The sequence below is a fragment of the Phascolarctos cinereus genome, unplaced genomic scaffold, assembly GCF_003287225.1.
Source record: "Phascolarctos cinereus isolate Bilbo 61053 unplaced genomic scaffold, phaCin_HiC Scaffold_631;HRSCAF=1263, whole genome shotgun sequence".
NCBI lineage: Eukaryota > Metazoa > Chordata > Mammalia > Diprotodontia > Phascolarctidae > Phascolarctos > Phascolarctos cinereus.
This window is the reverse complement of record NW_027555993.1, coordinates 1-21,268: the sequence shown is the minus strand read 5'-3', so window position 1 is coordinate 21,268 and position 21,268 is coordinate 1. Positions and strand designations below refer to the sequence as shown.

At 39.9% G+C, this 21,268-nt stretch overlaps 1 protein-coding gene across 1 annotated transcript; it reads right to left on the bottom strand.

Annotated features, from left to right (window-relative positions):
• Positions 1-4,704: 4,704 nt before the first annotated feature.
• LOC110204577 (phosphoenolpyruvate carboxykinase, cytosolic [GTP]-like) lies at positions 4,705-11,166 on the bottom strand. The gene is given in 11 exon segments (XM_020980742.2): positions 4,705-5,777; positions 6,215-6,310; positions 6,901-7,032; positions 7,127-7,351; positions 7,818-7,980; positions 9,095-9,282; positions 9,381-9,584; positions 10,276-10,457; positions 10,879-10,923; positions 10,974-11,025; positions 11,028-11,166. Coding segments are annotated over 11 exon segments (1,815 nt in total). The 5' UTR covers positions 11,101-11,166; the 3' UTR covers positions 4,705-5,322.
• Between the last annotated feature and the right edge of the window lie 10,102 nt (positions 11,167-21,268).

Sequence of the window (21,268 nt, the reverse complement as noted above, 5' to 3'; positions counted from 1 at the left end):
CTTCTGTTGTAGTTCTAGCCTAGGCTTCCTGGATACTGCTCTAGGATGAGACTGTCCGGATGCTGCTCAAGATGTTTCTTCTGTTGTGGCCAGGGACTCTGGAAGTCCTGCCACCAAGGCCTTTTTCCTACTGTAGAGACTCCTGTTCTACTCCTATCTTCCAAGGACCTTCCTCCCTTTCTCTTTCGATGCAGCCTTGGGGTTCTCCCCCTCTCAGAGTCTCACCACAGGGTTCTGAGTACTCCCAAGTTAAGCTCTGGTTGGAGCATTTCTCTTATCACCAGTCTCTGGTACTGCCCCCTTACTGGGCTTTTGCCACAGGACTCCTGGGCTGCCTCTGAGCAGGCTCTTGCCATGGGGCTTCAGCTATCCCAAAGTTGGGCTTTTCCTGGGGACCTTTCCCTTCACCATTGGGCTCCAGAGCTCCCACCCCAGCCCCTCACCCACACTGGGCTCCACTGCCACCATGGGGCTGTTTTGTACAGGACCTTCCACCTATCTTTGTTCATTTACTTCAGGGTTTCCAAAGAATTTCAGCCATCTTTCTGTACAAGACCAGTTAGAGACTACATTTGATTTTTTCTTATTCTTTTTTAACTGGAACATTTTTTAAAATGCTTTTCTGAGAGGTTTGTGGGGTATCGGGGCTCCTCACATGCCACTATCTTCTCATGATCCCCTCCTCCAGTGCTTTTGCTGCTACATGAGGCAACATGGTAGGGGTGGCTCTCTGGGAGACAGAGACAGGATCAGAGACAGAGATACAGAAAGACAGAGAAGAAATATAAAGAGACAGACACAGATATTGAGACAAAAACAGAAATATATACATACACATACATGCACATATACATAAAGAGAGAGAAACAGAAATATAGAGACACACAGAGAGAAACAGAGATAGAAAGAGACAGAAACAGAAATACATGTGTATATATAGAGAGAAACAGAAATACAGAGACAGAGAGATAAACAGACATCTAAGCAAGTAAAAGGAAAATAGTATCAGAGATAAAATACAGGGATAAAACCTTAAGGTTTTAGAGTGCTTGGTACTTCTCACAATAGAGCATATCATTTGGTCCAAAGTTGTTATAGGTGATGGTCATAAGAAGAAAGATCCCACTTTGGCTCCCACTTAATATTTTTACCAATGATTTCAGTGAAGATCTCGGTGTCAGATTCCTTTCACACAGGACACAAAGCTAGGGATAACTAACAGAGTTGAAGTCCAGAACCCTAGATTTAGTCTAGTAAGATAAAATGTGAGCAGGACATGTGTGTAAAATAAATCAGGAAAAGTATAATTTGATAACCATTCTTGTGTAACTTGAGTCCCAAAGCTCATTAGTAGGGGATTCTCCTCATTGGCAGAAAGCAATGCCCCATGCCTGAATGAGAAGCAGGGTAGAGTTGGCCAGCACGAAGAGACTCAGGATATGCAAAGAGACTGAAAAGCCTGATGCTTTCCTCTCTCCTACTCTACCAATTCCACTTGGCGTTGCTCTCCATTGATGAGGAGGGATCCCTGTGCCAATGGGCTTTAGGATTCTGAATTCTATCTGTAAATAGTGTCTGGTGTGCTTACAAGCTCAATTCAAGTACACACTGTAACATGGCAGCTGTAACAGCTGATGCTGGCACCATCTTGGGCTGCATTAAGGGAGTACTTGCATTCAGAACAAGGGGAGTGATAGCAACATTGTCCTCTGCCTTGGTTGGAGGACATCTGAGGAAATGTGATCAGCTATGGGCGTCACACTTTAAGAAGGACATAGGCAATCTGGAATAGGCCCAGGAAGGGGTGATCAGGATGATTGCTATGCCGAATGAGGATCCACTGAAATTAGAGAAATCTTGGTGAGAGAGTAGCAAAGGAGGTGAAGGGGATTATAGCTCTTTTCAAGTATTTGAAAGGCTTAAGTTAAAAATTCTAACCTAATTCTAACTCATTAGAAATGAGTTTATAATTGCTCCTTTGGGCCCCACTTTGGTAGAATTTGGAGCAATGGGGGCTCTTCATGGGAAGCTGAAGAGAGGCAGATGGAGATTCAATATAAGGAAAAACTTTTTCAGCAATTGGATGGTGCAACAATGGAACAGCTTCCTCACTAGGGTGTGAGTTCCCCATCACAGAAGGCATTCAACAAGAGGTTGAATCACTACTCTCCAGGGATGGTATAAAGGAGATTCCAGTCCATATACTTCAGACTAAATAACCTCTAAGGTCAATTCCAACTCTGAGATTCTGAGATAGAGAAGGCTATCCTGGCCATCCCTCCCTCCCCGGGCAAGGTATTGGAATGGCAAGAACAAGCAAGCTGAGGTGGACCAGAGCAAAGAGACTCGGTCATTTTAGGATAGGTGCCCCTGGGATGTGAAAAACCTGATGGAGCCAAAGCAGAAAAGCAATGAGAGATCAGGAAAGCAACGGTTAAGGTGGCCCAAATTTGTTAGCGAGAGTGGTGGAAGCAGAAAGGGAGTTAATGAGATTACCTTTTCACACTCCTTGGTGTCCTCTGCCTCTGTTTGGTTTTCACAAAAGGCCTCATGGGGCAGGTTACTGTTTTGTTTGTTATTGAGGTATGATATTTGCATTTCCGCACCAAAAAAAACCAAACGTAAGTATTTATCCTAAATCCTAACCTGGGCTCCTGGAATTAATGGGGACCATAAAGAATCCCAGAGGTAGCTAAAGGGCAGCTAAAAAGTCTTGTTTACTTGCTCGCCAGAGCCATAGGAAAGTAGTACAAGTAGCTGCCAAGGAATTGAGGGGCCTGGGATTTTGTCATAGTTTCAACCCTGTGTGACAAGGACAAGCATTTTAACCTCCCTAAGCCTTGCTTTGCTCATGTGGAAAACGAAGGGTTTCAATTGCATCATCTCTCAGTTGCTTTCTAACTTTAGTACTCGACTTAGAATCAGGAAGACCTGGATTCAAATCCTACCTCAAAAACACTTCCTAGCTTTGTGACCCTGGGCAAGCCATGGAACCTCCCTGTGCCTTGGTTTCCTCATTTGTAAAATAAAAGGCTTGGACTCTATGGCCTCATAGGTCCCATCCACCTCTAAACCAATCAACTTATTTGTAAAATGCAAATTTTTATTTGTAGGTATAGTAGAAAGAGTTCTGGAGTTGGTATTAAAACACCTGAGTTTGAAGTCTTAAGAGTTTCCCCTTCCCTATATGGCATTAGACAAGTAATTTAACCTTTCTGGGTTCCAGTTTTCCCAACTGTAAAATGAGGGGATTGGATCCAGCAAGCTCTAAATTTCTGTCTACCTCAAAATCTGTGTTCCTTCTTATCTCTGCCCTGCCTGTCTTACTGGGTAATTGCGAAAACAGCAAGATACTGTAAGAGAACACACTGCAAATCAAAAATAATACATCATGTATACTTACCTCAGGTCACAATAACAGTCCATCCTGGATAGGGGCTATGCTAGGCACACCTTGTCTAGGAAATGGCTTGCCCTTGTACTAAGCCAGGGATGGGGTACCTGCGGCCTTGAGGCCACAGGTTCCCCACCCCTGTACTAAGCTCTTCAACCTCTTGGAAAGCTCTGCTCACAACTTACCTCCTCCCAGAAGCCAGCCCTGATTAACCTGCTTTTGCTCTGTGCCCTTCTGACCATACAAAGCTGCAGGTCAGCAAGTGAAGAATTGGGTAGTACAAACCTTGTGCAAATTTTCAAGTTATTCCCATGAATGGTGTGTTGTCTCTCCCCGAGAAAGCTATAGATTCCTGGATAGCAGAGACTGTGCCAAGGGTAAAAAGCCATACAACAGGACACAGTAAATCAATGCTCACTGGCTTTCTGCGGTGCCTAAAAGATAAGAAAAAAGATGAATGCTCACTGATGGAAGGAATGGCTGAACAAGTTATGGTATATGAATATAAAGATATATTATTGCACAATTTACTGTTTTTTTATTGCAGTCATGTCCAACTCTTTTTGACCCCGTTTGGGATTTTCTTAGCAAGATACTGGAGTAGTCTGCCATTTCCTTATCCAGCTCATTTTACAGATGAGGAAACTGAGGCAGACAAGATTAAGTGACTTGCTCAGGGTCACACAGATGTTTAAGTGTCTGAGGCCAGATGTGAATTCAAGAAGATGACTCTTTTGGACTCCAGGCCCAGTACCCTATCCACTGTACCACCTGGCTGCACCTATTATTGCACCATAAGAAATGACAAATATGAAGGATTCAAAAAAAGCTTATATGAATTGATTCAGCAAAATAAGCAAAACCAAGAAAACCTTGGGCAAATCACTAGACCTCTCTGGGCCTCACTTTCCTCATTTGTAAAGTGAGGGGTGTTGAGCCAGATTTTAATAGGGGGAGACAATCTACAAAGGGGAGTGATGGTCTGGGTGGGGTGTTTTGGTTTGGAAAGTTGCCAGAATGGTGACTAGAGCCACAGGGAATAGACTGGCATACCCCTTCCTGTAAACGATGGCCATATTGAGTTGATCCCTTCCCTTCCCCTCTTTCTTGTCTGTTTTCCTTCCCTCTTCATTTGGGCCACCCCATCCCCAGCCACTGAGTGCTGTCATAAATATACTCTTCCATTAGTGGGAATGTTTCAAGTGATGTTTAAGCAAGGAATCTTCTACAGCTAGCCACCAGAAAGACCTAGACACCTATTTGCTGTGTGACTCAAAAAAAAAAAAAAAGAAAATTCAAGCCAATTAAAATGTTTTCTACAAAAAGTTTATTGAATAATTTTATAAAGCAGGTTATGCCAAAAATTAGAAATCATAATAAATGTGAGGAATAGTGTATAAAAATAATGTACACAGATATATTATTAATAGTGACATTTCATTCTAGTAAAGACTAACCAGTAATCTTTCCCAAGAATTTTCTGAAGATGTTAAATATGTTTTAATGACAGTACATACAGAAGCACATACACACATACACACAAACACACATATGTACATCTCAAGTATTTTTCTTTCTGAGTTTCATAGTCCCCTGTGATATTGCTAAGATGAATGAGGGCTAATGTCTTAAGTGTTCTTAAAGTACAACAAAACATTCACTAGGTAGAATAATAAAGATATGACAAAGATCTTTCACTCCCAATCTCTTAATACCTTATCTGAAAAATTAAATCATGCTTCTCAGAGTTACTACCAGGCTTATCAGTGCATTCATCATAGTGCTACCCTAGTGCATTTATTATGGTCCTACCCATAGTGCATGGTCATTTACCTGGTGAGGCATCTTATGAATTGGAAACTAGTCAGTCATCAGTTCCCCCCACTCCCAAAAGTGAACAAATATGTAAACAATCTATGCTAGCCTGATTATATCTGGCTTATTCTTTGCTTAAGAGCACTGATTTCCCTTTCGATTTCATACGGCAAGTCAGTATTGACTTGCACTTCAAAGTACTTCTCAATGTCCTCCACCTCTTTCTCCCAAAACTCCTTTGAGATGCTGAAGAGCTCTGTCATATTGATATCTGTCAGACCCTTGAGATTAAAGGCATCTTCAGAAGGGATGTAACCAATGGGTGTGAGCTTAGCATTGTCTTCTCCATTGATCCTATTGAAGATCCATTCTAGGACACGGGAATTCTCCCCAAATCCTGGCCAAAGGAATTTGCCTTCTTTATCCTTCCGGAACCAGTTAACATGGAAGATCTTGGGCAGCTTAGCTGCTGGGCGCTGAGCCATACTGAGCCAATGAGCCAGATACTTCCCAAAATTGTAGCCAAAGAAAGGTCTCATAGCAAAGGGATCATGCATGATGACTTTGCCTATTAAATATAGAGAAATATAAAATGCATATGATATTTCTATTTAGCAACAATAATTCCTGATAGAGTAGGTCAGAATTTTCCAAGTCTTTATAATAGCATAATAAATAATGAGTGAGAGACAGAGGCAGCATGGAGTTATAACTAAAAGGCCAGCTTTGGAGTCAAGAAGACCTTACTCTGACAAATATTAGCTATATGACCTGGGCCAATTATACTCTTGCCCCGCCCTGTGCTCTAGGACGGGAAGTGATAGAAGACCTAACTAAAGAATTTCCAAAGATCTGGAGCAAGGGAAAAAAAAAGCGTGGTGCATAGAATGACAATGAGGGGGAAAAAAAGCCATACAAGGTTGAGTGGGTAAATATGCTTAATATTTTAAACACTAATAGGAAAACTTGCTAGAAAACTCTATGGTTTAATTTTTTTCCCCTTACCTTTGTGTTCAGCTGCTGCTGTTGCTTCTGACCTCATTGAAGCCCCAACAAATACTCCATGCTGCCAGCTCATGGATTCATAGACCAGAGGTACACCTTGAGCAAGAAAAAATGTATGTTAGAGCTTGGGATTCCACTCAAGTCCTGTTCAAAACACATCAACGTGGAACAACCTGGGAGTGACCCTTGGCTCTCCAAAACTACATCACTAGGAGTTAAGTTCTGGCACATTCTACTAGGCTGGAAAGCTTGAGAGGAAAGGCTTATTAATTGCCCATAGGACGGTCATCTGAGGACCGGCCTAGTTACATTTGTTTGCTCAGTGACTCAAGCAGTACCCACAATGAGTCTGTCTTTTCTGTGAAACATTGTCCCAGAAGTCAAGAAATGCAATTCCCAATGGAAACACTGAATATTTTCTAAATTTCTCTAAAATGCCATACATCAGGAAAGAGAGTATGGTATGGTGGACAGAGTGACAGGCTGATATTCAGGAAGACCTGATCACTAGCACTATGATGACTGGCTGAATCATTTAAACTCTATGTAACTGAAGTGGTTCTCTAGTATTTATCTAAGCCATAAATAGGCTGTAATATACATTGGTAGAGGGGGTTACTATGCCCACAATGGGAAAATCATAGGTCCCACAACTTCTTTTAATTATTAATAAATGCCATTCTCACCAACAGGTCTACGGCCTCCAAAGATAATGCCCTCTATTGGAACTCCTTCTGGAGATTCCCAGGCAGGGTCAATGATGGGACACTGGTTTGCAGGAGTACAGAATCGGGAATTGGCATGGGCACAAGGCTCTCCTGGGCAAAGCAAGAAGAGAGATGTTGGATGATTGGAAGCATATGTTAGGAGTAATTTAGCATGTACCTCATGGTCCTATTTGTGTGCTCTTACCATCCTCTGGAGTCCATTCCTTGTTTTTCCATGATGTAAGTGTAACCCCTGGGCCTAAAGGTTCATCGATGCCTTCCCAGTAAACACCCCCATCACTTGTTTCTGCCACATTGGTAAAGATAGTGTTCTTCTGAATGGTATTAATAGCATTGGGATTTGTTTTCACAGAAGTTCCAGGAGCAACTCCAAAAAATCCATTTTCTGGATTAATAGCCCTTAAGTTGCCTGAAAATTTTAAAATATTGAAGTATAGGTGAATATGAAACAGGCATTTATACTTGAAAATGTATTCTAATTAGGTTTAAGCAAAACTTTTTTTTTCTTTTTCTGACCAAATTCAAAGCCCTTTTTTGCATTCCTCTGTTTCTCTCTAAAGACCCATTTTACTCTGGAATTTAGGTTTGTTTTGCTTCTGTAAATTACTACATTAAAGTTCAAGACTTGCTCCTCAGATAGCTTCCCATCAAACAACATTTTGATGGGTTATATATGTAAACAAATCAGAAACATATGGACTCTGTTTTTAATCACGATTTTTAACTAAGAGAAAATAATCCCCAAAATACATTTCTAACATAACCATTTCTCATAGAAATATTATAAATTATTTAAAATGTTTTGAAAGCAAAAACAAAACAAAACAAGTTTTCACCTGATCCCCACAGGCAATATTAAGGACCAAAATAGTTACCTTGCTCATCAAATTTCATCCAAGCAATATCATCACCAACGCATTCAACTTTCCACCCTGGGATTGTTGGATTCATCATCGCCAAGTTGGTCTTTCCACAGGCACTAGGAAAAGCTGCAGCAAAGTACTTCTTCTTGCCCTCAGGATTCGTGATGCCCAGGATCTGTTGAGAAATGAAATCCTTGTAGAACAACCATTTGCCCCCCTCAGTATGTCTTTCAAAAGTCAAAGGAGGTAGAAGCCCTTACTTCTAAATATTTGATTTTAGGTATTAATGTTTCAAAATGCTAAAGTCAAATTCACAAAATATTGACTAGAATTCTTCTTGTTGTTTGGTTGTTTTTTTTAGCTGTGCCCAACTATCCATGACCCCATTTGGGGTTTAGCAAAGATACTGGAGTAGTTTGCCATTTCCTTCCCCAGTTCATTTTACAGATAAGAAAACTGAGGCAAATGAGGTTAAGTGACTTGCCCAGGGTCACACAGACAGTAAGAGTTTGAAGCCAGATTTGAATTCAAGAAGATGAGTCTTCCTGACTTTAGGCCTGGCACTCTATTCACTGAGCCACCTGGGTGCCCTCAGAGCTCTCTTTAGGTCCACTCTTCTCTGGAAACCTTAAAATAACCTAAATTATTATTTTAACATATTCATCAAAAGAAATTTCCCCATATTTTCTGAAATGTGTGTACCATTTATGACTCATGTAAGCCTCATTTTTGCATTTACCCCTACTTTCAGGAGCACAGGTATTCTGGAAGGGGAATCTAAGGACCTAGGTTCAAATCTAAAGTATGCCACTATAGGACCTGTGTGATGCTGGGCAAATTGCTTTGGCTCTTTGGGTCTTAGTTTCTTCATCTGTAAAAATAAGGGAGTTGGACTAAATGATTTCTGAAGACTCTTTTATACATCTTTAAATCTATGAAAATACCAAAAAACGTTTTATAGAATTATGTTATCTCAGAGTTAAAAGAGACTTCAAAGTTAATCTAAATCAACCCCTTACCTGAAACATAAATCCCCTCTACAACAACCCTGGTCAGCAATAATGTAGCCTCTGCTTTAGAGCATACTGTGATGGAGGGCTCATTACTCCATGAGCAACCTGTTTCAGCTTTAGACAGTTCTAATTATCATTAAAAGCCTTGCATACAATAAGAAATGACTGTTGAACTGAATTATGCCACAATCTGCCTCCTTAAATTCCCTAGTCCTTTCTTTTGAGACCTATTGCAGAATTAATCTAATCTCTCATTTTTTTTTTCTGTCCTCTTACCAGCATATGCTCTGCAAGCCAGCCTTCTTCCTTAGCAATCCTGCTTGCTATTCTGAGGGCAAAGCACTTTTTCCCCAGGAGGGAGTTTCCACCATAACCACTTCCAAAGGAAATAATCTCTCGGCGATCAGGAATGTGAGCGATGAGGGTCAATTCTGGATTACAGGCCCAGTTGTTGACTAAAGGTTCTGTAAAACATGACACAAGCAGTGAGTATCAACTCCTCTGAATGGAATTTGCCTAAAATTTGTCTGGCAGTCAAACCAGTAGGTTTCAGTGCACTTACTTTTTAGAGGTAAAGGGCAGCCCACAGAATGGAGGCATTTTACAAATTCCCCATTTCCCAGTGCTTCTAAGACTGGTGTTCCCATTCGGGTCATGATCTTCATACTGGCCACCACATAGGGTGAATCTGTCAGTTCAATGCCTATCTTTGACAGAGGAGAACCAATGGGGCCCATGCTGAAAGGAATGACATACATCGTTCGGCCTATGGAACAAGAAAGAGTAGATGAGAAATAATATAGAAAATCTCAGGCTCAATTTGAAGAATTCTCCCCAGTAAAGGTTTGTTAAAGGCTGATATCCACATATGAATTATTTCCCACTTGGAATATCTTATCTTCCCCAAATAAACAGCTATGATAAGGAGAGTTAAGTGCATATTGGAATTAGATTAAATAGTGATATCATAACTAAACTTCACTTTGAATTATTATTTGGCATGTCCATATCAGGCAGCTAAGAAGTATCAGTTCTGGATTTAGAGTCAGGAAGACCTGAGTTTGAATCCTACTTGAGAGACTAGCTATGTGACAACTTCTCAGCCTCAATTTCTTAATTAGCAAAATGAGGATGATAATAATAGCACCTTCCTTACAGGATTGTTGTGAGAACCAAAGGAGATAACACGTGTATGATATATTTTGCATACCTTAAAGTGCCATATAAGTGCTAGCTATCATCATTATTATCATTAACATATAATATATACACTTCAATATAATATGTATGCTTCTTGACTTTAGTAATTTTTACATATAAAATTTAAAATATCAGAGGTAACTATATTATGTTTCTATAAAAAAAGTTTTATTTTGGTTATTATGGTTAGAATCGTAATGGTAGAACAATTGTGGAAAATCATACTTGTATCTCATCATATTAAGTGCTTTGTTCACCTTTCATGCATCCTGGAAATCTGGCATTGAAGGCTTTCTCAAAGTCTTCCTCCGACATCCAGCGACCCAGTTGGCTAATTCCAGTCCGGGGGATGGGTACTGTGTCTCTTTGTTCCTGGGTGATGATGACAGTTTTGCTTTCGATTTCTGGCCACATCTCTGGATCAGTAAGAGCCAACCAGCTGGCAAAAGTCAAGAATGTATGTTATTATTGCAGAAAGTTGAGACAGTGGAATCTAAAGATAAATTTTAATATAAGTATATGTATATAGGGCTTCTTTCAATGAAATGCATAAAAATCTCAGGCAGCAGAGAGCAGACGAACCTCATAAAATATAGCTGATGTAAGTGAGGAAATGATTTAGAAATGGACTCTGTCTTAGAACCCTCCTCCTTCACCTCTCTCAGTAGTGGCTTAATAAAAATTTATGTAATGAATGTATAAATGAATGAATGAGAACTTTTTAAAACACTCAGGACCTTTCACAAAATCATAGACTCATACAATGGTTCATTAAAGATCCTTCTTTCAAAAAACAAAACAAGAAGAGAGAATAAGCATCCCAGCTCTGGTTAGGATTCTTACAGTTTTTTCTTCCTTACCAATTATCATACTTCTTCAGTTTCTTGACCATGCTTGTTCTAATACCATAGAGTCAAGAATATTCCTGTTTTTTTCTAGAACCATTGCAGATATGATTTTGTCTGGCTGGCACAACTGGGCACTACTTTCCACGAAGTCTCGGACTTCTTGGGCAAGGTGTCCAGGCTACCTTGGACGATCTGGGCAGAGTAGTTCATGTTGTTCTGCATCTGGGGAGGCATATCTGGACTGGCAGAACGGATGGGCAGGCAGAAATGACCTGCACAATCTAAAAGTGAGACAACAGAAACCTTTCAGTTAGCTTAACACCCTCAAAGGAGCTTTCAGCATTTTGTCTAGATTTCATATCACTAGACAGCTATATATCTGGAAATAAGAAAATGTTTTAACATTTAAAATTATATACAGATATATATAAAAGCTGTACTTACATCTCCCTCTTTGGAGGGTCTCAGAGAGCTAGGCAGTTTTTGTTGTTGTTTGTTTGTAGTTTCTTCCTGCTGATGAGTGTTTCTTCCTTATAGGAAGTTTGTGTCTGAAAGAACACCCTCTTGCCTTAAATACTCTCTAGGAAGGAGAGCCCAACCCCCTAATCTAGGATGAGGGAGGCTTGGCCCTTACATCAGAACAGTGTCTTTTGGACAGCTGCCATTAACTGCCTTAGCTGGGAACAGCTTGCAACAATAATGGGCAGGGGTGAGGCGTGGTGTTTTCACTTATCACTTATTTAACAGACAGCTGATTAATGAATACTAGCAATTTTTTCACCATTGGACTGCCTCCAGTGAGCCCTTGCACAACTTGTTGACTGGCTAAATTTTGACCAAATTCATTGTGGATGGAAAAAAGAAAGAAAAAAAAAACCAACCCCCAAGAGGCCTTTCTTGAAAGGCAGATGGAGTTTAGTGAACTGAGTCCTGAGTAGGTTGGAAAATACTCCTGGACTGCCTAGATTGCTAGCATAGGAAAAACTGGCATACTTTGTATACAGCTGCACAAGGTTGTTAGCTGACTAAAAACTGGATTAGCCTATCATCCTAGGGCTATTTCCACACCTTGGCCAAATCCCCTGAAGCCAGAGAAAGTCTGGTATATTGGCCCAGGCTGAGAGCTCAAGGATTTAGGGTATTTAAATGTCGATTTTCTGATTAAGATCTACATGGAAGGTGCCCCTGTGTGGTAGAAAAGCTGGGGATACTGGCTGGGATCTCAGTTCTGCCACCTATTTACTTTAATAAATGTAAAGTGCTTTGCAAACTTCCAAGGGCTACAAGAATGTGAGCTATTGCCACTCTGGGCTTCAGTTTCCTGATCTGTAAAATAAGGGTATTGAAGAAAGTGACATTTCAGATTCCTGCCACATATAAATCTGTTGTTATTATTTTTTATAGCTGAAAGAATTAGGAATCCTCACTTCTAATTTGGGATAAGGCATTCTATAACTGTAAGGATAGTCCTGTGCATATTAGGGTAAAGGGGGAGACGAAATTAAAATGAACCATGACGCATTTTTTTAAATTATAAGATGAGCTGTAACAGACAAAATGGAGCTTTCTTTTTCTTCTAAACAATTCAGTCGGTCAATAAACATTTATTAGCTTCACTTGGGTTTCTCTACTCAGATAAATTACTCTCTCAGAATGGATAAAACAATTTAGGTCTTTTCTCAATCAAGGAAAGAGAGAAGAAAGTGGAGAAGGGTGGGGAGATTTTAAGTGTTTACTTTATGCCTGGCACTATGATAAAATGCTAGGGATACAAATAGAAACAAAAAAAATAGTCCCTGCCCTCAAAAAGCTTATATTCTAATGGAGGAAGACAACAAATAAAATTAAGTAGAAGTGAGGGCTACGGTAGGAAGTTCTCAGGGACTTGGTGGAGAAAGAACTCTAGAGAAAGGAGGAACATAGTGGGAGTGACCTCCAAGGTTTTCTAGATTCCTTCAAATCTACAAGAGACAGCTCTTGGTCTTCTCTGTGAAAATACCTCCTATTTATTTTGAATACATCTGATAGGTACCTAGTTATTGTCTTCCTCCTTAGAATATAAGTTTCTTGAGGTCAGAGACTGTTTTAGGGACTTTCTTTGTTATCTTTGTGTCTCCAGTGCTCAGCTCAGTGCCTGGCAGAAAACATGTAAATGCTTTGTGATTGATTGATGAATTAAGTTTGGGGAGTTTTAAATATCATACTGAAAATTTTGTATTGTATACTAGAGGCAATAAGTAACTACAAAAATTTTCTCAAGCAGGGCAGCGACACTGTCACGCTATGTCTTCATAAATACTAATCTGTCTCCTGAATTGAAGATGAATTAGGGAGGAGACAGAAAGCAGGCCAATTAGGAGGTTGTCAGTCCACAAGCTTAGTAAGTACTAAGTAAGTACTTACTTAGTACTTACCACTTAGTAAGTACTAATGGCTGGGGATACAAAGAAAGATAATTCAAGTCCCTGCCGCCAAGAAATACACATTCTAATGGAGAGAATTGTAAATAACTAGTTACCTATCAGATACATTCAAAATAGATGGGAGGGCTTTTCACAGGGGAAGGCACCAACATCTGAGGGGACCCAAGAAGGCCCCCGAAGATGGAACTTGAGCTGAATCATGAAGGAAGCCAGGTAACCAGGAAGCAGAGGTGAGAGATGGAGTGTTACATTCAAGGAACTGTGTAAGTGATCCACTCCAGTGTTAGCTGGATTATAGAGGGGTGGTCCTTCTCAAGAATAAAGGACAAACAACCTATGGGTAGCATGAGCTGCCCCACTGGGGACCCAATTGGCCAGTTCCAGTTGGGCAGTGCAACTCCTTCCTTCCTTTGTTCCTTCTTTCTTTCCCTCCTTACTTCTTTCCCTCCTTCCTTCTTTCCCTCCTTTCTTCCTTCCTCCCTCCCTCCCTTCCTTCATTCTTCCTCTCTCTCCTTTCTTCTCCTCTCCTCTCCTTTCTTCTCCTCTCCTCTCTTCTCTTCTCCTCTCCTCTCTTCTCCTCTTCTCTCCTTTCCCTCCCATCACCAGCATCCCAGGCCAAGATGTAAGGTGAGTGATAGCAAGGAGTCAAGTATGACATAAAAGCTGCCAACCTGAATGACTGAGAAGATGATGGGACCCTCAATAGTAATAGGGAAGCATGGAAGAGGGAAATGTTTGGGAAGAAAGTTAATGAATTCTATTTTGTACACACTGAGTTTAAGATGCCTACAGGAGAATCAGTTTGAAATGTCCAAGAGGCAGTTGGTGATTCACAACTGTAGCTCAAGGGAGAAACTAGTGATAAATACATAGACCTAGAATCATCTTCATAGAGATTATGACTGAATCCATGGGATCTGGTGGAATTACTAAATGATACAGCATAGAGAGAAAAGAAAGACAGCCCAGGACAGAGCCTCAGGAAACAACAATGGTAAGTCAGCATGGCGGAGATGAAAGGAGCAGTAAGAAAGGACACTGACAAGGTCCAGTAAAAGTAATAGGAAAGAAAAAAGTAACAAGAGAATCAGGAGGTAGTAGCATCAGGGAAACCTAGGGAAAGAGACTATCCAGAAGGTCATAAAGATGAGGATTGAGGAAAAGTCCATTAGATTAGGCACTTAAGACACTGGTAACTTTGGAGAGGACAGTTTCAGCTAAATGATGAAATTGGAAGGCACTTTGCAAAGGATTCAGAAGACATTGAGGGGAGAGAAAATGAAGGCACCTAATGTCAATAGCTTTCTCAAGGATTTTATCTATGAAGAAAAGGAGAAATATAGAATAAGAGCTAGTGGGGATGTAAAGAATCAGATAAAGAAAGATCTACAGAGTAGATAAGAGTGGGGATGATGGGAGGGCAACCTACCAGAGAAGCAATCAGATCCAGTGTGAATGTAGAGGGGCTGGCCTTAGCAAAGAGAAAAGCTACTTCTTCATTTGAGACTAGAATGAAGGATGAATTAAAGATGTCTGACTAATGTGAGATGAGGAGGAGAGAAGATGGAGTTCTTGGTGAATGGTTTCAATTTTTTGGAGAAGGATGAGGGGAGGTCTTCAGATGAAATGGTGATGGGAGTGGGTGCTATGAGAGGCTTGAAGAGAAACAATAACATTTTAAATAGAAGCTATGGAGAGTAGGATAGAAAATAGACATAGGATATTGCAATAATAAAGGCAAGAGATTATAAGGGCTTGATCTGAATGGTCATGTGAATGAAGAGAAGGGGTAAGATGGCAGTGGTAAAATCAACAAGACTTGGTAACCAATTCAATATTGAGTAGGGGGAGCATGTGAAGAAGAGGCAAAAAAGCATAGGATGAGGCCGAACTAGCCTACCTTTGGGATTAGAAAGATGATGTTGCCCTTCATAGAAATCAGGAAATTTAGAGAGGGATGGGTTTGGAAATTGTGGAAAGGGAGGATACAAGGAGTTCCCTTGCATACCTTCAGTTTGAAATGTTGATAGGACACCCAGGTGGAGATGTCCAGCAAGCTTTGGTAATGTGAGACTAGAGATTAAGGTTAGATATGTAGATATGGAAATTGTTTGAACAGAGATGATAACTGAATCCACGGAAATTTGAGAGAGAGAGAAAGAGAGAGAGAGAGTCTTGGGGGACACTCATACTTACTGAACAGGAGATGGATCATGATTCAGCGAAAGACAGAGAAAGAGACAGAAAGAAGGAAGAAAATAAAGACAAAGAGTAATGTCACTGAAGCCAGAGCAGGAGATAGTGCCCAAAAGAAGAGGGTGGTGGAAAGTGTCAAAAGTTGTAGAAAAGTCAAAGAGAATGAGGACAGATAGCAGTTGAGATCTTTGGTAACTGGAGAAAACAGTTTCCATCAAATGGAAGCCAAATTACAAGGGGTTAAATAAAGTACATGCATATTGAGCAACAGACATTTGGTTTGGGAATCTAAATTCACAAGAAGAATTCCAATCTTGATTGGATTAAAAAAATAAACTAAACAAAATAAAGAGCTGTGATTTCCCAGACCCATGAGAGTTCCAAAATCTGATAAGAAAGAAACTGTCCAAATCCCAAATCTTCAAGCCAAACAATTTACTTGCCTAAATCAACTGCTGGCTTTTATTAGCCAGAGATATCACTTGATGGATTAATTGATTAACATTCCTTTGGAAGTTTCCACCAGTAGAAAAACACTCTTCAGGGTTCCACTAGGGTTCTCCTAAGGTCTACCTGGTCATTCAACCTTTATTGATTTTGTTAGACAAGTATTTACATTTTCTGCATTTACTAGACAATCTCAATGTTTCTCTAGGTTGGCATGTGTTTTAAAAGAGTTAACTTGTTTTCCTACCTTATAATGTTACAGGTGGAAGGACATGAGTGAGTATCTAGTCTAACTCTCCATTTTATAGAGATAACTATAGCTTGCAGAGGGACACACTTGCTTAAAAAGGTTTGCACAGCTAATTAGTACCACAGCCAGGACCATCCTGTCACTTTGTCCTGTTAAAGGTGCCTTATATGTTTTTTTAGCTAAGATTCATTTCAATTCAATAAAGACTTACTGAATACCTACTATGTACAATGCAAATTTACATATTTCAGGATTTCAGGAGTTGGCAATCTTTCTCCACAAGAGATTTAAATTAAAAAATTTATATTAAAAATTTTTTTAATTATATTTTCCAAGCTAGATCCTAAGTCAGATTCTTCTGCTCACTCCATAGTTATAAAATCCAATTTCATTACATAGGTTTACATAAAGAATATTAAATAGTCCAGGTTTAAAAGCTTTTATAGGGCTATATTACACACAAACACATTATGAGATCAGAGAGTCGAAGCTGAAATGCATCTCAGAGGTCATCTAGTCCAATGCTTCTTAAACTGGGGGCTTGGGACCCCCCCAGTTTAAGAAGCACCAAAGGAGTTGTGAGTAGAAAAAGTTTGAGAAGCCCTGATTCTGGTCCAACTCCCAGAGGACATAATGATATTGTGGTGCAAGAAGTGAAGTGATTGTCTTAAAGTCAGGCAGGTATTAAGAGAGTCAGGATTTGAACCTAGATCCCCTGACTCCAGATCTCACACTTTTTTTCTTATTACTAACCCCATAGAAATAGCTAGCTCCAAATTTTTTTTTCATTTTGGAAATTTTGGACTCAAAAATTATAAATTTATGCTGAGGAAAAATAGAGAATGAAAGTTTTGAGTGAGGAAAATTAATATCATGTTATATCATATTAATCTGGATGGATTTGAAATCTATCCTTTTCCCTAGTTGGTCAGACCCCACTTTTTTCAGTCTAGCTCACCAGGCAGCATGACCCATTTTACTAATAATAGCAAATGGGACCAAATCTACTGGCAGCTGAAGCACTGCACTTACTGTGGGTGGGTATGGCACTATGACTATGGCTACCAGTTGTAGAAGCAAGGCTCAATGGAGGAATTCTGCATCCTTCCAAGAGGTTTCATTCTTATCAAAAGCATCAAAATGACCCACAAGTTTTTCCTTAGCCATTAAATAACCCCAGTTCTCATGCTAAAAAACTGGCATCCATCTTTTTGACATCTTGAACAGTCAGGAAGGCATTCCTGCTAGGGACTCCTGAACCTCCATTAGATTCATAAACCAAGCACCTCACCTGTGACTAGCATATTCAGCTAAACCATGTGGATCTTTAGGAGGGACTCCTGAAAAACATTTGAAACCTTAGAGAAAAGTATTCTTGGAGACAGTATCTCTATTGGGCATTCAACAAGCTGAGTTGGAAATTGAACCAAAATCTTTTTAACTTCTTTAAGCAGAAGAGGTACTTTACCTGAAAAAGAGAAGTAAATACAGAGGCTGCTACTGAAGCCTCAAGCTAACAGCTAGTGGAACAACCTTGCATTCATGTGGTGTGTGTGATGGATTTTCCTTGGTCACATTTAAGAATTTAAAAAAATACACATTTTAAAAGGAATCAAGAAGGACTTCTGGGGGCCAAGATGGTGATGTAAACAGTAAGTCACTGTCACCCACCCATATTGACCTCTAGAAACCAAAACATAGAGCCCCAAGAAAAACCCTGGACCAGCTGGACCAGTGGCAAGATGGGGTGGAACAGTCTCTTAGCCCGGGAAACTTGGGGGTTCAGCAAGAAAGGTCCATTTTGGGGGCAGCGAGGTGGTGCAGTGGATAGAGCACCGGCCCTGGATTCAGGAAGACCTGAGTTCAAATCCAGCCTCAGACAAATAACACTCACTAGCTGTGTGACCCTGGGCAAGTCACTTAACCCCATTGTCTAGGCAAAAAAAAAAGTCCATTTCACTCAGGTAAAAGGGGAGCTCATTCCGGGACAGGAAGCATCTCAGCAAGCTGGTGTAAAGCTCCACCTCAGCAAACCAGTCGGAGATCCTGAGCCCCAGAGTAATAGAGCAGGCAAATGCCAACACCAGGACCCCCCATGTGCCTTAGCATAGCCAGAGGAACCAGCAGATTCCAGCTCAAAGAACCAACATGTGTGCCAGTACAGTTCTGGCTGGGCAGGCATCCTCCAGCAGCCAGACCTCCACGTACTTCAGTGTAGTACTAGGAAATGCAGGAAGACCCCACCTGACCTCTCCACATGCCAGACACCACCACTAGGACCCCAGCTGAGCACCAGGTAGGCTGACAGACCCCTATAGCCTCCAGCAGACAGTACCTGAGGCCTCAGCACAAGAAGCTTGGGACAGCACTCCCTATACCCCAGAAGCAGAGCTCAACTTTGAAAGCCAGGAAACATGCAAACAGAATGCAAAAAGCAAAAATAAACACTGACCATAGACTCTTTTTATGGGGACAGGGAAGATCAAAACATAAACCGAGAAGAGGACAGCACTGTCAACATACCTACATCCGAAACCTCAAATGGGGAATATGAATTGGTCTCAAGCCCAAAAATCCCTCTTGGAACAGCTCAAGAAGGATTTTAAAAATCAAATAAGAGGGGTAGAAGAAAAATTGGGAAAGGAAATGAAAGGTATATAAGAGAGAGAGTCAACAGCTTGAAAAAGAAAGGAGAAAAACTGACTGTAGAAAACAACTCCTTAAAAAGTAGAATTGGCCAAATGGAAAAGGAGATACAAAAACTCACCAAAGAGAAGAACTCCTTAAAAAGCAGAATTGGCCAAATGGAAAAGAAGTTACAGAAGCTAACTAAAGAAAACAATTCCTTAAAAATTAGAACTGGACAAGTGGAAGCTAATAACTTTTGAGACATTAAGAATCAGTCAAAATCAAAAGAATGAAAAAAATAGGAGAAAGTGTAAAATAGTTCATTGTAAAAACACAACACAACACAACAACAACAACTGACCTGGAAAATTGGTCCAGGAGACATAATTTAAGAATTCTTGGTCTACTTGAAAGCCATGATCAAACAAAGAGCCTGGAAAGTATCTTTCAAGAAATTATCAAGGAAAACTGTCCTGAGGTCCTAGAACCAGAGAGTAAAATAGTCATTGAAAGAATTCAATGATCACCTCCTGAAAGAGATCCAAAATTAAAACTCCAAGGAATATCAGAGCCAAATTCAAGAATTAGCAGGTCAAGAAGAAAACACTGCAAGCAGCCAGAAAGAAACAATTTAAATATCGTGGAACCACAGTCAGGATTAACCAGGACTTAGCAGCCTGTACATTAAAGGATCAGAGGTCTTGGAATATGATATTTTGTAAGGCAAAGGGGCTTGGATTGGAACCAAGAATCAATTATCCAGCAAAATTGAGCACAATCTTCCAGGGGAGGAGATGGACATTCAATGAAATAAGGAACTTCCAAACTTTCCTGATGAAAAATCCAGAGCTGAACAGAAAATTTTATCTTCCAAATGCAAGACTCTAGAGACATAAAAAGGCAAACAGGAACAGAATAAACAAAGTGTTATTCAATAAGGTTAAACTGTTTATATCCTTACATGGTATGATGATACTTGTAACTCTTGAGAACTGTATCTTTATTATGACATTTAGAAGGGCTATACATAGACAGAGGGTGTGGGTATAAGTTGACTTTGATGTGATGATAAAAAATTAATTAAGGGGTGGGGGGAAGATTGTACAGGGAGAAGAGGAAAGGAGGATGCAGAAAAGGGTAAATTATGTCATATGAAATGGTACAAAGACCTATTACAGTAGAGGGAAAGAAGTGAAGGAGACAAGCATTGTTTGAACCTTACTCTCATTAGATTTGGCTCCCAGAGGAAATAACACACACAATCAATTGGGTATAGAAATCTATCTTATTCTATAGAAAGTAGGAGGGGAAAGGGGAAAAGAAAAGGGAGGGGTGCTGATAGAAGGGAGGGCAGATTGAGGGAAGCAGTGGTCAGAAGCAAAACACTGGTGCAGAGGAAAAGAAAGAAAGGAGAGAGAAAAGCATAAATACGGGAAAATAGGATGGAGAGAAAGACACAGCTAATAATCATAACTGTGAATGTGAATGGGATGAACTCTCCCATAAAATGGAAGTGGATAGCAGAATGGATTAAAAACCATAATCCTACAACATATTGTTTATAAGAAACGCATTTGAAGCAGAGAGATACACAGAGTAAAGGTAAAGGTTGGAGCAGAATATATTATGCTTCAGCATAAGTTAAAAAAGCAGGGGTAGCCACCCTGATCTCAGGCAAAGCAAAAGCAAAAATAGATCAAATTAAAAGAGATAAGGAAGGAAACTACATCCTGCTAAAAGGTACCATAGACAATTAAGTAATATCAATACTAATCACATGTGCATTGAGTGGTACAGCATGCAAATTCTTAGAGAAGTTAGGTGAGTTACAGGAAGAAATAGACAGCAAAGCTATACTAGTGGGGGGCCTCAACTTCCCCCTCTCGGCACTAGATAAGTCTAATCACAAAATAAACAAGAAAGAAGTTAAGGAGGTGAATACAATATTAGAAAAGTTAGATATGGTAGGCATTTGGAGAAAATTGAATGGAGATAGAAAGAAATATACCTTTTTCTCAATGGTATATGGCACCTACACAAAAATTGACCATGTACTAGGGCAAATAACCTTACAATCCAATGCAGAAAGTCAGAAATATTAAATGCATCCTTTTCAGATCATGATGCAATAAAACATGTAATAAAGGGTCATGGGAAGATAGACTAAAAACTAATTGGAAACTAAATCTAATCCTAAAGAATGAGTGGGTCAAACAACAAATTATACAAACAATTGATAACTTCATCCAACAGAATGACAATAATGAGACAACATACCAAAACTTATGGGATGCAGCCAAAAGTAGTTCTTCTGGGAAATTTTATATATCTAAATGCTTATATGAATAAAATAGAGAAAGAGGAGATCAAGGAATTGGGCAAGCAACTAAAAAAAAAACAGAAAGAAATTAAAAATCCCCAATTAAATACCAAATTAGAAATTATAAAAATCAAAGGA